The sequence below is a fragment of the Natrix helvetica genome (genome assembly GCF_964273705.1).
Source record: "Natrix helvetica genome assembly, chromosome: 6".
NCBI lineage: Eukaryota > Metazoa > Chordata > Lepidosauria > Squamata > Natricidae > Natrix > Natrix helvetica.
In genome coordinates, this window is record NC_138553.1 from 25,512,845 (window position 1) to 25,528,010 (window position 15,166).

The 15,166-nt window shown below is 39.1% G+C and overlaps 2 protein-coding genes across 2 annotated transcripts in view; one reads left to right on the forward strand and one right to left on the reverse strand.

Moving 5' to 3' along the window:
• Nucleotides 1-15,166, reverse strand: part of SYN3 (synapsin III) — a 194,549-nt gene that overhangs the window by 109,086 nt on the left and 70,297 nt on the right. The window lies entirely within an intron of this gene.
• The window catches only part of TIMP3 (TIMP metallopeptidase inhibitor 3), a 37,354-nt gene continuing 27,407 nt past the window's right edge, over nucleotides 5,220-15,166 (forward strand). The window contains exon 1 of the mRNA XM_081956655.1: nucleotides 5,220-5,648. Within this exon, the coding sequence (XP_081812781.1) occupies nucleotides 5,525-5,648 (124 nt within the window). The 5' untranslated portion in view covers nucleotides 5,220-5,524. The remainder of the gene's footprint in view (nucleotides 5,649-15,166) is intronic.

Genomic DNA, 15,166 nt, shown 5'->3' on the forward strand with positions numbered 1-15,166 from the left:
TATGAGTACAAATACATATGGTTTCTATTGCTGAACTTTATTCTCAAGGAAGTCCTTGAGTTGCAGTATTATAATAGGATTGTAGAAATAATATCAAATAAAATTTTATCCATCTCCACTACATTACAATTTTTTAAATTCTTGAGGAGACATAATTAAAGGGTTATAAAATCATCATATATAGTTTCATCTTACTTCTTTTCATGAAAGTTGAGACAAAAGTAAAATACCATCAGTATGCTCCTTTCACGCAATGCTACCCTGTTTCCCCGAAAATAAGACCTCCCCAGATATTAAGCCCAATCGGGCTTTTGAGCCCATGTGCTAAAATAATTATCCCCTGAAAATAAACCCTCTTCAAAAACATTGCAACACAGCAGCAGCCATGTGGTGACCACAGTCACCGCCTCCTGCACCTCAAAAATAATAAGACCTTCCCGAAAATAAGGCCAAGCGCTTATTTTGGGGGTCAAAAGAAAATAAGACTCTGTCTTAAACATGGTATCTTTAGTTTACTATCTGAACCATATTTACTCATGAAGCTACTTCTCAGTAGTAGCAGGTACCTCTAAATACAAACTTGAAGCATCTTCTTTTCTACCAGGTCATGTATTAAGATTATCAGATGGGTTTGACCAGCAATAGTGGAAAAGAGCCTTTTATGATAGTGACTTCCACATTATAATATCTTTCAAAGGTGTTATATTTCTTCTAGTGTTGGATTGAAATATTTTTAAGTGTCTCATTATTGACAGCAATTCTCATATCCTTGGATGGTTGTACATTTACTATTTATTATTTATTTCTTTTTTTCTTTTGGATATTTCTAAATTTCAGTGTGATGTTCCTTGAAATCCATTTTTGGACAGTGGTCAATCTAGAACAGGGATGTCAAAATCAAGGCCTGAGAGCCACATCCAGCATGAGGGGTGCTTAGATCTGGCCCGCCTGGCCACCTGGAAACAGCGAAGGATCAGCCTGCAGTGCCTCTGCCAGGAAAAATGGAGCTTGTGAGGGCTCCATTTTCGGCTGTGACGGCCTCCTGCAGCCCTCTGCCAGCAAAAATGGTGCTTGAGTGACCCTCCTGAGCTCCATTTTTGCTGGCAGCATGCTAGCAAAACAAACTACTAGCAAAAATGGCATTTGATCATACAAGTGATGTTGAGCTGCAACCCCCCCCCCAGCCGCCACCCCCCCCAAGGTCAAACACAACCCTGATACGCCCCTCAATGGAATCGAATTTGATACTGCTGATCTAAAATAAGGATAAGTAAATTAGTGCCTATAGGTCTACATACTTTTTTCTTGTGCTTCTGACTTTCTATCCCAGCTAACCTTTCTCTCTCTTAGTCTTTCAATTTAGAAAATAAATGGAATAAATAACATGCTGCAGAGCAATCTCCAGACGTCTCGTATCATCTTTATTTCCAATAATGTGCTTGTGGTCTATATACGCAACCTTAGAAAATAAAATTATTTGGTGGCTGTTATTCTGGCATGCATGTCTAGATGCATGGACATTCATTGGTTTCAGCCACTTTAATCAAAAAGCTTGTGCAGTTGAGCCGTGAACTCTACCCCTTTTGGATTTGTGTGCAAAGACACAACACACATACAAAAGAGGTGAGGTTTGTGCTTTTAAAAATGGGATGCTGTTTTCATCAGACTCAGTCAATTATTATAACCTTACCAGAGGTGGTATTCAGCAGGTTCTGACCAGTTCTGGAGAACCAGTAGTGGAAATTTTGAGTAGTCCAGAGAACCTGTAAATATCACCTCTGACTGGCCCCACAGCCATTTATTCTTTGCCTCCCGAGTCCCAGCTGATTGGGAGGAAATTGGGATTTTGCAGTATCCTTCCCCTGGAGTCAGGTAGGAATGGAGATTTTACAGTATCCTTCCCCTGCCACGCCCTGCCCATCAAGTCACGCCCACAGAACCAGTAGTAAAAAAAGAAATGAATCCCACCACTGCTCCTCACTCCAGACACTGCTGTATGAATACATATTTATTTGTATATAGAAAGCAACATAAGAAATTGATGGAGATATGGGAAGCATTAATTTGCCCACCAATAAATAGATGATGTAAGTCTAGCATGATCACTATGGTAGCTGCTTTATCAACAATCAAGCTTCCCAAGGGCAGCTGTTTGGTAATGGCACAGGCTTTTTGGATTGGACTGGCAGCTCCTGCTACTGAACGTGAGGAAAAAAACAAAACAAAACCCAATCTTAAGACTGAAATGTGGCTGTTGAAAGTAGAACAATGGACCCTGGGAATAAAATTATGGGCTTCGATCACTAATGGCTGCAGTTTTATCCCTAATAATTCCAGTCACAGGAGCTTTTCTCTATTTCAGTGGGGGGTTTTTGGTTTCTGAAATTGTCATTACAGCCCTACATTTATCATTTCAATTCCTGGGGAAGTTATTTCTCTTCCAGAAACCACCATTGCACTTCTGGGATGTTCATTTCAAACTTAAGGTAAACCGCTGCAAACTCGATTGTAGAAAATACGACTTCAGCAACAGAGTGGGCAATGCCTGGAATGCACTACCTGACTCTGTGGTTTCTTCCCCAAACCCCCAAAACTTTAACCTTAGACTGTCTACTGTTGACCTCACCCCATTCCTAAGAGATCTGTAAGGGTCATGCATAAGCGCACCAACGTGCCTACGGTTCCAGTCCTAATGCTCCATTTCATGTATTCAAAATCTTGTTTATGCTTATATATGTTATCTAATAAATGCTTGAGGAAATAAAGAAATAAAAAGAAATAAAAAATAGACAAGAACAGGAGAGCGGTTCTCAGACAGATGGGATCGATGACGGCAACCTCAAATTGTTTTCCAGTAGTGAGACAGAGAATGCAGACTTCCTATATAGTACTGGTATGTACAACATAAGAATTTTCTAACTACTGTGTATGTACACCCAAAGGTTGAATGAAAAATAATGCCTCCAATGTTACAAGTCACCAACTCATGGCAGGATAGATAGTCCTCGATTTATGACCACAATTAAGCCCAACATTTCTATTCATAAGTGAGATATTTGTTTAGTAAGCCCCATTTTACGACCTCTCTTGCCATGATTGTTAAGTGAATACCTGCAATTGTTAAGTGAATGTGGCTTCCCCCGAGTCAGTTGCCAATAAATTTTGATCATGTGACCATGGGGATGCCTCAATGGTTGTAAGTGTGAAAAATGGTCATGTCACTTTTTTCAGTGCTGTTGTAACTTCAAACAGTCACTAAATGAACCGTTGTAAGACAAGGATTACCTGTACTTGCAAGCTAGAATGTTGGATGGGTTCTTTGTGTCCTTTCATTTCAGTTAGTATGAAGTTGTTGTAAGAAAGTTTGTGTTGCTGTTGTTTGTGAAATGAAAGCCTGCAGAGAAAATTCATCAATTGAGTTTTATGGAATATACATAATAGATTTTTGATTGCAGTTTCAATCTCTCCAATTGAAACTGATGACCGATTGTGGGTTGTCGATGACAGCTTATGGGAATATTGTTATTAGACCAAAAGGTGTAAAAATTGTGTAATGATTTGTGTGATCAACCCGTGACAACCTGACAATAGCCAATTAGTTTCACATGAGAAAAATGGATGAACAGATTAGTCAAAGGGAAATTACTGTTAAGATTGGCTTGTCAAGAGGATCACATTACTAACATTTTTCAATGTCAGAAGTGTTCTGCAATTGATTTCTTGCACATAGATGGAATTGAAATTTGCAGGCAAATTGTGTCATGCAATGAGAATGAAGGTAAGAAATTTATTTGCAGCAACATGACAGACAATGAAACTCGAGATCATTATTACCAAAAATGAAATGTTATTCCATAAAATATCATCACAAGTTTTTATTGCTTGAAAAAAAAAGTCAAAACCTAGGCTTTGGCAAGACCACTTATGATCACCATTTTTTTTTGGAATGCAGGTAGTTTTATTGGCATTTTTCTGGAAAATGATGCTACCACCAACTCAAGAATGCTACACTGCAACTTTCAAAACTTTGAAACAGGAATCATAAAAAGGATTTTTCTTTAACATGTTAATGGCAGGCTGCACGAGCCAGTCAAGAGGGAATAGAAAACTTGAATCTCACCACCTTGAATCTCTGCTCTACCATTCAGATTTGGCACTATGTGACTTCCAACTTTTCTCCAAATTGAAGGAATTTTTTTGGGTGGGCATCTTATTTGACTAAAATGAAGAGATGAAAAGGACAGTCAGGATCTGATTGAAGAGACAAAAACGTGAAGTTCTTTCATGGTGTTTCTAAGAACTTGTCCATCATTGGCAGGAATATGTAGTGAATGCTGGTGATTGTGCAAAGGAAGAAATACAGGTAACAAAAAAAGCTTACTTCAAGGAGTATTTCTATTTCATTTATTAAAGTATTCTTATTTTACTCCATTTAAACTAAAGATATGGAGTGAAGGCATTGCTTTTCATTCAACATTCTTAGTAAGGAGCCATCCTTTAGTTCAGCTGAGAAACCAACTATTTTCCAATCTGATTCCTTTCAAGCTTTTCCATTCAGGATAGACAATAAAACACTATCAACAAGGACGAAGATGCCTTTCAGACTTTTCAGCTCTACAGATGAATAGCACTTGACTATCTGATGTGAGTATTCTCCCTGCCCCCATTTTTTTTTTATTTTGTGTGGTGACTTTTTAGACCAAAATCTGCATGGCCATATTTGTTTGTTTGTTTTATGTTTGTTTTAGTGGATTTATATGCCGCCCTTCTCCCAAAGGACTCAGGTAAACTGAAAGTGTAAACTGCTGTGAAGTTGGGAAATAATCAAAATTTGAATGTATAGATTTTTAAAAAATAGCCAACAGGACCAGCAGTTACTGGTTTCCTTCTCCTGCATATGTTTATCAAAGTTTCCTTCTAACGTTCTTCATCATCCCTGCCACAGTCTAGTCTCTACTTGTCCTTCCTGTTCCCCTTTAGTAACTGTCAACAGAAATCCTGCTTCTTAGCCCCAACTGCCACATACGGAGAATACAGATTATTCCCTATATGGAACTGAATCCCTTGGTAGGACCCCGCCTCCAACTATGGTGGGGGTTTTTTTTGTAGCCTCTCCCCTTTCCTGAGGAATGAGGTAATGCGGGGCTCCGATTGGTCCGGGAGGCGGCACCCCAATAGCCGTGTGGGGCGCGCTCAAGGCTATAACTCCCTGCAGCCGCCAAAGAACGCAGAGGCGCGCGCGAGAGTGGCTGGGGAGCGTCAAACGCGCTGAGAGGAAAGTCGACGCTGCACTTTTACTAGGAGCGGAACCGCGCGCAAAAGAAAAAGTCTTGCTCCAGTTCAGCGCTCGCTCGCCTCGCCAAACAGGGGAAGGAGCGTCCGGACGAAGCAGAATTGCAACTACATTTTTCCTTTCTTTCTTCCTAAACAGCATCTCCCTCTACTTCTTAACTATTCTCCACGTGGGTGGAGACAGAGGAGTAGGGGAAGAACGGTACTCCTGTAACAGCAGTCTCGACCCAATATGTCAGGGCGGGTGCTGAATCTTTTCTTGCTGCTCTGCAGCTGGAGCCTGACTGAGCTGCTGGTCGAAGCTTGTACCTGCGTCCCAGTTCATCCCCAGGATGCCTTCTGTAACTCAGATATCGGTGAGTGTGGCGTTACTCTCTCGCTAACTGCGCCCGGCAGCCTCTGTTAGCGGCGTATTTCCGATGGTCAGATTTTCTAGAGCCCTGGGTTCTCGTTTGAAGCACGGGCATGAAATTTGTCGGCGGGTGTACACAGTTCCAGTCCAGAACGGATTAGATTTAAATACAGTATTGAATTTAAAACAGCGAGAACACTGGCCCCAAATGACTTGTTACCTCGCCGTGCTTTGGGGTTGCTTTGCAAAACAGTTAAAGACCAGCCTTACAAATCCGAATTGTTTGCACTCGGTTCAGTCCTTTCTGCACGTATATGAATGGCACACCTACTTTGTGACAGTGGCGTTATGGTTAGTGGTAGCTGGAAAGTTCTGTAACGCAGCACATTAACTTTTGTGAACTCGGCAGATTTTTCGGGGGGGGGGGAACCTAGAAAAAATAAATTTTAACACCACTTCAGTCCTAGAATGTCAATAGTTAGAAGCTTGCCTGGTTGTTTTCAGGGGATATTACTTCTGAATAGTGTTGCATAGGCTAAAGTTATGTGCTAATACTACTGCTCCACCCAGTGTATTTACCTGCAGGTTATAGATTAAATACGGAAAAGAATCTGAAATTTACTTAAGCATGATTCCTCTGTTTGTATGTCTAACTTATTTGCATATGTAAATATATATATATAATGGGATGATAATTGTTTGGCACAGTAACTACTTATCTAGATAGTATTTTATAGTGGTTAAATGGTAGACTAATATTGGGAGATCCAGCTTCAAGTAGAAGCTCTCTTCTGCAACTGAGTTTGGTTCAGTTGCTTTTTTTTCTCAGCTTTATCCTATCTTATACGATATTTCTGTGGAAAAACATAAGGAAGTGCTTCCTATAGTACTTCCTACAGTACCTTGCAGTTCTTCTCCCAAAGGCAGGATATATATCTAACAGACATAGTTTTAAAAATCTGTTATAGTTGGTTTCAAGATCACTGCACATCAAACCCATCTATTGATTTCCCTTCTCACCCAAAATTATTTCGTGTTATTAACTCCTTCCTTGCAATATGTTTTGGTTACTGAGTGGTCTCAGCTGAACGTTTTTGCCATCTCATTAGTTTTAACCTTTTAATTTGATGGTTGCCTGTCAGGAATATAATACTGGAAATAATTTATTCATTTTTAATTTTTATGTGCATTTGCAAACTACAAGGTTTCCATTCCCCATAAATCACTTTGAAGCTGACCTGATGACTTCCGCACCCCGAAAAATGCTGAGATTGGTAGAGAACATTTCATGCCAATCTGTGCTTTCTTTAGCTGACCAAGGGAACAATACAAAAATGTCAATCATTTTCCTGAGCAAATGGATACCCTGAAATAATCCCCTTATGACCACACTATAGGAAGTATGGTGTCATATTTATTCCACTCATATTTTCAGTACTTGTTGTATACATTTGTCTTATTGTTTTCCAAAAATAAAATCTAAGCAATTGCTACCAATATTCCTAAAGGTAAAGTTGCCATTCTGCCTGCAGTGTGATAGGCAGAAGATTAACATGTGAGAATGTTTAAAACTAGGACTTTTTCCAATAGTTGGTGAATCATAGTTGTTTGTTGCTATGGCAGCTCTCATGGGAGAGAAAGGAAGATATATTCTAAACAATGCCTATCTATGGAAAGACACCAGAAACAGAACAGTGATGCCTTGAGGCCTGTAGAGCCAGTGACACTGTCCGCAAACTCCACAGAGTCATATTGTTGCAAAGAACATAGGAGCTTTGCTTCAATTTCTAGTAAACAGTAGCCACAGGTAGGATTGCTTTAAGAATGGTTAATTCTAAATTCAAGGAGTTTTGCAGCTGGTTCCAAACTAGGATAAAATCCTGGTATGAAGGTTCTTCAAATGACAGTCTTTATTGTTGTTGTTAGTTGCAAAGTCACATCCGACCCATCGCGACCCCATGGACAATGTTCCTCCAGGCCTTCCTGTCCTCTACCGTCCTCTGGATTCCATTTAAGCTCGCACCGACTGCTTTGGTGTCTCCATCCAGACACCTCATTCTCTGTCATCCCCTTCTTCTTTTGCCCTCAATTTTCCCCAGCATTAGGTTCTTCTCCAGTGAGTCCTTCCTTCTCATTAGGTGGCCAAAGTATTTAAGTTTCATCTTCAGGATCTGGCCTTCTAAAGAGCAGTCAGGATTTATCTCCTCTAGGACTGACCGGTTTGATTACCTTGTAGTCCAAGGGACCCTCAGGAGTCTTCTCCAGCACCATAGTTCTTTATAAAGAGTACAATTTCCTAATCCCAAAATTGTGCTAGTTTCATATTGGTGTAAAAACCTTCCAGAATATTTGGAATCCAGCCATCTCAGTTTGTTCCCATGCTAGTGAAATCTTTGCAAGCTTAAACCATAAACCACATGGGAAGTAAATGGCATGCATGGCATGCAGAACAAACTACAGAGAAAAACATATGGGTGGAAGCATTTTCATGGACTAGGAATGAAGCAAGCATGAAGGTAGCAGTTTTCAGGTAAATAAAGTTTTGACCCCTGAAACGAATATAAAATCAAAACTATGCTATAGACTGGAAGCCTCTGATGCACCTAAAATTTTTCAATCTGCTGCCTACATGAAAGTATTTTGTAGATATTTTCATTACTTAGCATTTCATTGCTACTTTACGTGTGTGGCATTGGTTAACTTTTGGTTTCCAAAATAGTTACTCGGTAACTCCCATGGCAAGGTTTGTTTGCTTGTTTCTAAATTGAGATTTTAAGATTCTGAGAGTTGCAGTTTTACTTGAGTAATATTAGACTACAATATTCTTTCAATGATGTTATATCAGAGGATGCACAAGGGTAAAGGAGAAGTTCAAAGTCCTTTAAAGGACTTTTATTACTGGGCTTTATTTGCTCTGTAGGAGTAGGCATGTCAATTCAGAATCCACTGCCAAAAGGCAGCTGCCCTTTTCTTGAAAACACAAATGCCAATTTGTCTGTCTCTACCAGAAAATTGTCCACATGCCCCTAATATGTGACAATGTATGATCTTTTGATTTCTAAATGTTGTGGCTATGAATTTCCCACTCTGCTAGTTTTCATAGCCAGTAAAGAAGCTAAAAAAGAAACAAGATATATTCTACTGGGAAGTGTGGAAGAGAAAAATATAAAATATAAAAAAGTGAGTAATGTAAGAAGTGTCATTGAAAGAATCAAATGATAAAGCAATATTCAATGGATGTGATGCAAACTCTGCCCCTTTTCTATATGCATTGTGACATTACACATATATGAAAGGGGCTGAGCTAATGTCATGTTGGCATGACTGTTTTCATCATTTTGAAAAAAAAATCTTGGATGTCTCTGAACATGAGTTGAAATGGCTTGAAAGTAACTGAGGGAAAGTAACTGTTTCTGAACTTCCACTTGAATCTTAAATTCTCCTGGTTTTTTTCATCCTGTACTAAATTATGTGATTTTTCTGTGGTTAATGTTTGCTACACATACTGTGATGTGTTGAACTTGTTGAATAAACTGCTATAGCCTTAGTCATGCTTGTGTATTAATACAAAATCAAACAAATCACATTATAACACATGTGAATCCAGTTTATAAAGTTGTTTCTAAACTGAAAATTATAGACAGCGTGTATCTAGTGTGAATGCATAGGAATACTAAGGCAGTAAGGTAAGAGCCACTTTTTTCACATGCCAAATTGGTGTCAAACTCACGTCATCATGGTGTCGTCAAGTGACATGTCTCCCCTTTGCTAAACCAAGCATGGGCAGTGCACATCTGGTCCGTGGCCCGTGAGTTTGACAGCCCTGTTCTCGACTTAGTTTATAGATTTTTTTACCAGTCTTACTTCCTTTTAAATCAACAAATAGGAGGTAATTGTATATTGCCTAAAAATGTTATAATGACCTATACTGATTTTATATTTAGTGCATTAAGCAAAGAACTGAATCCCAAACCAGTAACAAATTATCCTAATCACCTAGTATTGTCATCACTTGAAGTAAGCCAGGCCTCACAATCTTTTTTTTAAAATATATATAACTTGGATTCTGGGTCTTTGAGATATCCCTGGTTTTGAGGGACAAATTAAAGCATAGTGCTGTGTGTGCACAGGTATTACCCAGGCCACCTGTTTTAGCAACACACACACACACACCTGCTAAAAATTGCACTACTGAAAATTGAATATTTTGCCAGCAAATTGTCATGTTGTGAGCTGGAGGTACTTTGTAAGACTACAAAAATGGTGTTTAAAAAAAGTTGCATTCAGCCTACAGATTATTATTTTGGTATGATGTCAATACCAAATAAACAATGATGTTTTGTTTATTTGGTACCACAGTTTTCACTATACTATATTTTATTTTGAAATGTTAGTTTTCAAATCTTATTTACATATGGAATTAGAGAGGGAACTGGATCTGAATTTATCCTTCATAGAACAATATATTAAGCAGCAGCAGAATTTCTAATGAGTGGTTATTTTTGATTCCTCATTTTGTGGAGTACAAAGTTGTGAAAAAGCAAGGTCTTCCTTAAGCCACCAGCCCTGCCAGCACCTCTTTAGTAAACACTGCCATTCTTTTCTAAAATCAAAAGGGGAAGAAGCTGATCCAAATTTCTAGCTGATGAAGAGTTACATGTTTCCATGGAGACTTGTTGCAGTTTGATACTTTATTTAAAGCAGACTAAACTGCATGCTGGTTTACAAAACAAGTAACTTTTTATAGCTCTTCAACTCTGACAAAATACATGTCTTAAAGGGAGGAGTCAGTGCCCCAAGGGGTTGATGCTAGACAAGGTTGCCAGAACAGATCTATTCATAGTTCTCTTTGCAATTAAATACAATGGCAAAATAGAATCCTTGAAAAGGATTTGCTGTATTTTATTTTAAAGGAAATGCCATTATGGTTTCAAAAACAACGGAAATAAATGCCTGAACTTGAAAGAAATTGTTTGCTCAAATTTGGCTACTAGTGTGCCGTCATTCATTACTTTTATTTGCATTACTTATTTTTTATTTATTACTTTTATTGTGCCATCCTATCCTTGAATTTATTTATCTAAATAAAGATAGGATCACTGCCAAATCTTTTTTACTGGAAGAACTCAAAGATGAAAGTATTTTGTGCAAATGCATAAAAATTAGTTGGATCCTATTTACACAGCATCAGGGTGGAGATATAGATATCTATACCAACTGTCACAAATCTGGAGTACACTAGTTAGTTATTGACAAGAAGAAGCATCAGAATAAGGAATGTTTATCCTGTTGGCTGTCATAGAGTTGTGATAGCAACATGATTATCATAAAGAAATACATGCTCGCTTCTTCAAGTGAGAACCAATGATAACAATTGCCTCCTATTTCTTCTATACAGTGACACAGAGTGATTTTAAACTGTTATCTAATATCCTTTATTTGTTACAGTTGCTCAGATCATGCCTTGTACTAACCCGGGGTGTCAAACTCTATTTAATTGAGGGTCACATCAGGATTATGTTTGACCTCAGGGGCTGGAGTAGGCATGGCCAGCTCGATGTCACTTGTGTGAGGAGCGCCTTTGGTGGCTTCAGCACTCTGCCCGTGAAAACAGATTCCCAAACTCTATTTTCAGCTGCACCAGCCACTTGCAACCCTCTGCCAGCAAAAAAAGGAGCCCAGGAGGGCTGCCAGATCCAAGCACACTATGGGCCGAATCAGACCCGCGGGCCTTCAATTTGACACCCCTGTACTAACCCATAATATGGTTTGTTTGATTTGGGCTGAGAATGCTACATGAATCCAATGACATTTTCTGGTATAGCAATTTAAACTCAACAAATTGTGGTTTATTCAGTCAAATAAGGTTTAATAAATTATAGCTTAGCTTGAAGTGTGACTCCTATTCAATGTAAAATCACTGTAAAGAAAATTGTCCCAAACTCCATCTAGTTTTTTCATTCTTTCATTAGAGTATCTAATTCAGTGGCCCCCAACTAGCATCAGGGACTGGTTCTGTGGAGAGAGGTTTTTCTGTGGACCAGAGGGGGCGTGGCTTTGTGTGCTGCCTGCATCCCACAGATGGGCTTTGCTTGTTTGCATGGAGCTATTTCTGGCACGGTGCTGGTCCATGGACCAGGCGTTGGGAACCCCTGTTCTAGATTGCTAAGGGTTTTCCTATCTACCGGTAGTTGCAAGATGCTAAGTTGAAATTCCAGATTCTCCTTTCTCTCATGGACCTTTTGATTTTGCACATGTAGTTTATTTCAGGATGCATATTGGTTAATTCCGCTTCTCTACAGAACTGTAAACTCCCTAAACTACGAAAGCCATTGCTAGCAGTAAGGAGCTTTGGGATGAAGACTAATTCTTCTGTGCTTTTATTGTATTTGTTTATTCTGTGGTCACCTGAGAGAGCCATATGAATTGGCTGAATGCAAATCCCTTCAAATCTTAATAACAATGCAGCAGAATTAGCCCAAGAAATGGGCCTCCTACTAAGCTAGCCAAGTTTTAGGGACTTTAGGAAGGGAAAGTTGAAGCCTGAAGGATAAGTTGAAGTTATATAAAACATTTCTTCAGAAGTTACAATTCAATTAGAATTATTATTTTCAAAACATTGAAACAAATCAGGTGAGTAGGGTGGCTCACCAGTGGAGTAAATTATGTTATATTTGTGATTATAGTGGCACATATTGTGGAAGAAAGTCTATAAATCTTGTATTGCTGCATCTTTCCTAAAAAGTTAAATTTTTAGTGCAAGTCTGATTGTTTTATTTCTTTATTGTATGTTGCCTCAAGTCACCTTTAGTGAGTTGGGGTGGTCATATGAATTTGATAAAAAGGTATTTCTGCTTTAAGAATAGCACTAACTTAAAGCCATGGATTTTTTAAAAGCAACAACTTCAGACTCAGAAAGTCAGGCTACCTGAATGTATAACGTCTGAACGGAGGTGGCATTCAGCTGGTTCAGTAGTGAAAATGTTGAGTAGTTCAGAGAACCGGCAAATACCACCTCTGATTGGCCCTGCCCTCACGTTCCTGTCGTTCCCTGTCCTATATTCCCTCAGCTGATTTGCGTGGCAGAGTGGATTGCAGTGCCTCAGCTGAGCTAAAAAAACAGCTCACCAGTGCTGACACCGAAGGAGGTCTTTGAGTGCTACGCACGCGCGCAAAGCACTCTCTCACAGAACCGGTAGGAAAAGATTTGGAATCCCACCATTGGGTCTGAAGCACTTTTGAATAGTTGTTGAAGCATATGCAACTCTACAAGATAAATAGGTTGGAATCCTAATATATAGATTTACTAAATGTACAGCTTAGGACATTGTAATATCTCTTTATTTGGTTGTGCTATGCTACAATACAGGTAGTCCTCAACTTACAACAGTTCATTTAGTGACTGTTCAAAATTACAACAGCACTAAAGAGTGACTTATGACTGGTTTTCACACATATGACTGTCACAGCATACCCATGGTCACGTGATCAAAATTCAGATGCTTGGCAACTGATTCATATTTATGTTGCAATGTTCCGGGGTCATGTGATCACCTTTTAACATCTTCTGATAGGCATACTCAATGGGAAAGCCATATTCACTTAACAACCATATTACTAACTTAACCATCACAGTGATTCATTTAACAACTGTGGCAAGAAAAGTCATAAAATGGGGCAAAACCCATTAACAAATGTCTCGCTTAGCAACAGAAATTTTGGGATCAATTGTGGTCATAAGATGAGGACTACCTGTGCTGTACTTTGCATGCTTAAAGGAAATAATCAGACCAAACTGCCTCTTGTTGCTATACTGTAGAATAGAAATAGCTTATCCTTATGCTAGGCTAGCATGATGTATATCAGTTGAGTAGCTGTATTACCTCTTTTTATTTATTTTTCTTTCTTAAATATTATGATGCACACACAGAATTACGGGGATAAAAATTATGATACAGTATAGGTTAGCCTGAATATAAAACACGTAAACTATATGATCTTGCCTTGAGCAGGGGGCTGGACTAGAAGATCTCCGAGGTCTCTTCCAGCCCTACTGTTTTATGTTCTAAATCTGTATGACAGTGACTATAGGAACATTCTGTGTTCTATGTTGAACAATGGAACAAGATGTCTGAACAAAAAGAGAGAACATGGCCAAGAAAACGTCTGTGAAGGTAATTGTCTCTTATAAACAAAATATTTTTGTTTCTCTTTTGTTTTCCTGAATGAGATAATACTGAAAATACATTACTAAGCTGTGACCTTCATTGTGTTTGTTATCATTTTATATGGGAGGCTAGGACTCCTCGGAAAGCAAAATATACATCCAGAAAGTCCCTTCCTTGCTCTCTTTCTGGTAAATTATAATAAATACTAATCATTTTGCCTGTGACTAAAAACTCAACTATGTATAAAGGGGGGGGGGGGTCCTGGAGCAATGCCTTTTTTGCTTCAGTGACAACACTTTCCCAAGCCTTTCTTAGCTAAAATATTTTGATAAATTTACGAGCATGTGTCTCACGTTAACCAAGGAATTTGCTGATGTAATGGGTGGATGCTATTGTCCTCTGATAGTGTTTGTCTTTAAATTTTTATTTCTTTGACACATTCTCAACACATCTGCATGGATCTCTGCATAAAGCAGATTCATATTCCGCCACATTACATGCTAACACTGAATTCCATTACTCCTATGCTTGCCATGAAAGAACTACCAGTAATAGCAGCATTAATAACAATAGCACTCAGACTTACATACTGCTTTACAGTGCTTTACAGCCCTCTCTAAGTGGTTTAAAGAGTCAGCATATTGTCCCCAACAACAATCTGAATCTTCATTTTACTGACCTTGGAAGGATGAGTCAATCTTGATCCAGTGAGAATTGAACTGCCAAAGTGCTGGCAGCAGGCAGTCAACGGAAGCAGCCTGCAGTACTGCATTCTAACCACTGGGCTACCACAGCTCAACTACTAGAATAATGTTTCCAGTCCTAGGGTCCTGTCCCAGTACACACACACACACACACCATGAGCGGGCTTACACATGTTTATTTCACACAACCAACCCCATAGTCATTTCCTAGGTCCCAACTCTGTGTGCAGTTTTTAGAATTAGTTTCAAGCAACCTTTCTGAAAAACGCTGACTGGACATAGTGAAAGCAACAGGGGCAAGAAAAGGTGCAGTCATGGGCATAATGGCAGCAAGAGGAACTAAGAACCCCAGGCAAGATGACAGAAGGATGCATCATTGGATTTCAGGCAGAACAACTGCAACCGCTGATTGCAAGGCCCAATGAAAGCAACCACAACTCTCCAGATTCCAGGCACAGTGCAGGCAATTTGGCTTTAATGGGCTCAAGGCACGATTGAGGCAAAATTATTCCCACAGGTTCAAGGCACAACAAAGGCAATTTGACTTCAATGGGTGCAAGACATGAGAACTTGACTTCAATGGGTTCAAGGAATGATGATGGCAACATCTTTAAATGAATTCAAAGCAAAGTGTCAATAGTATTCACATA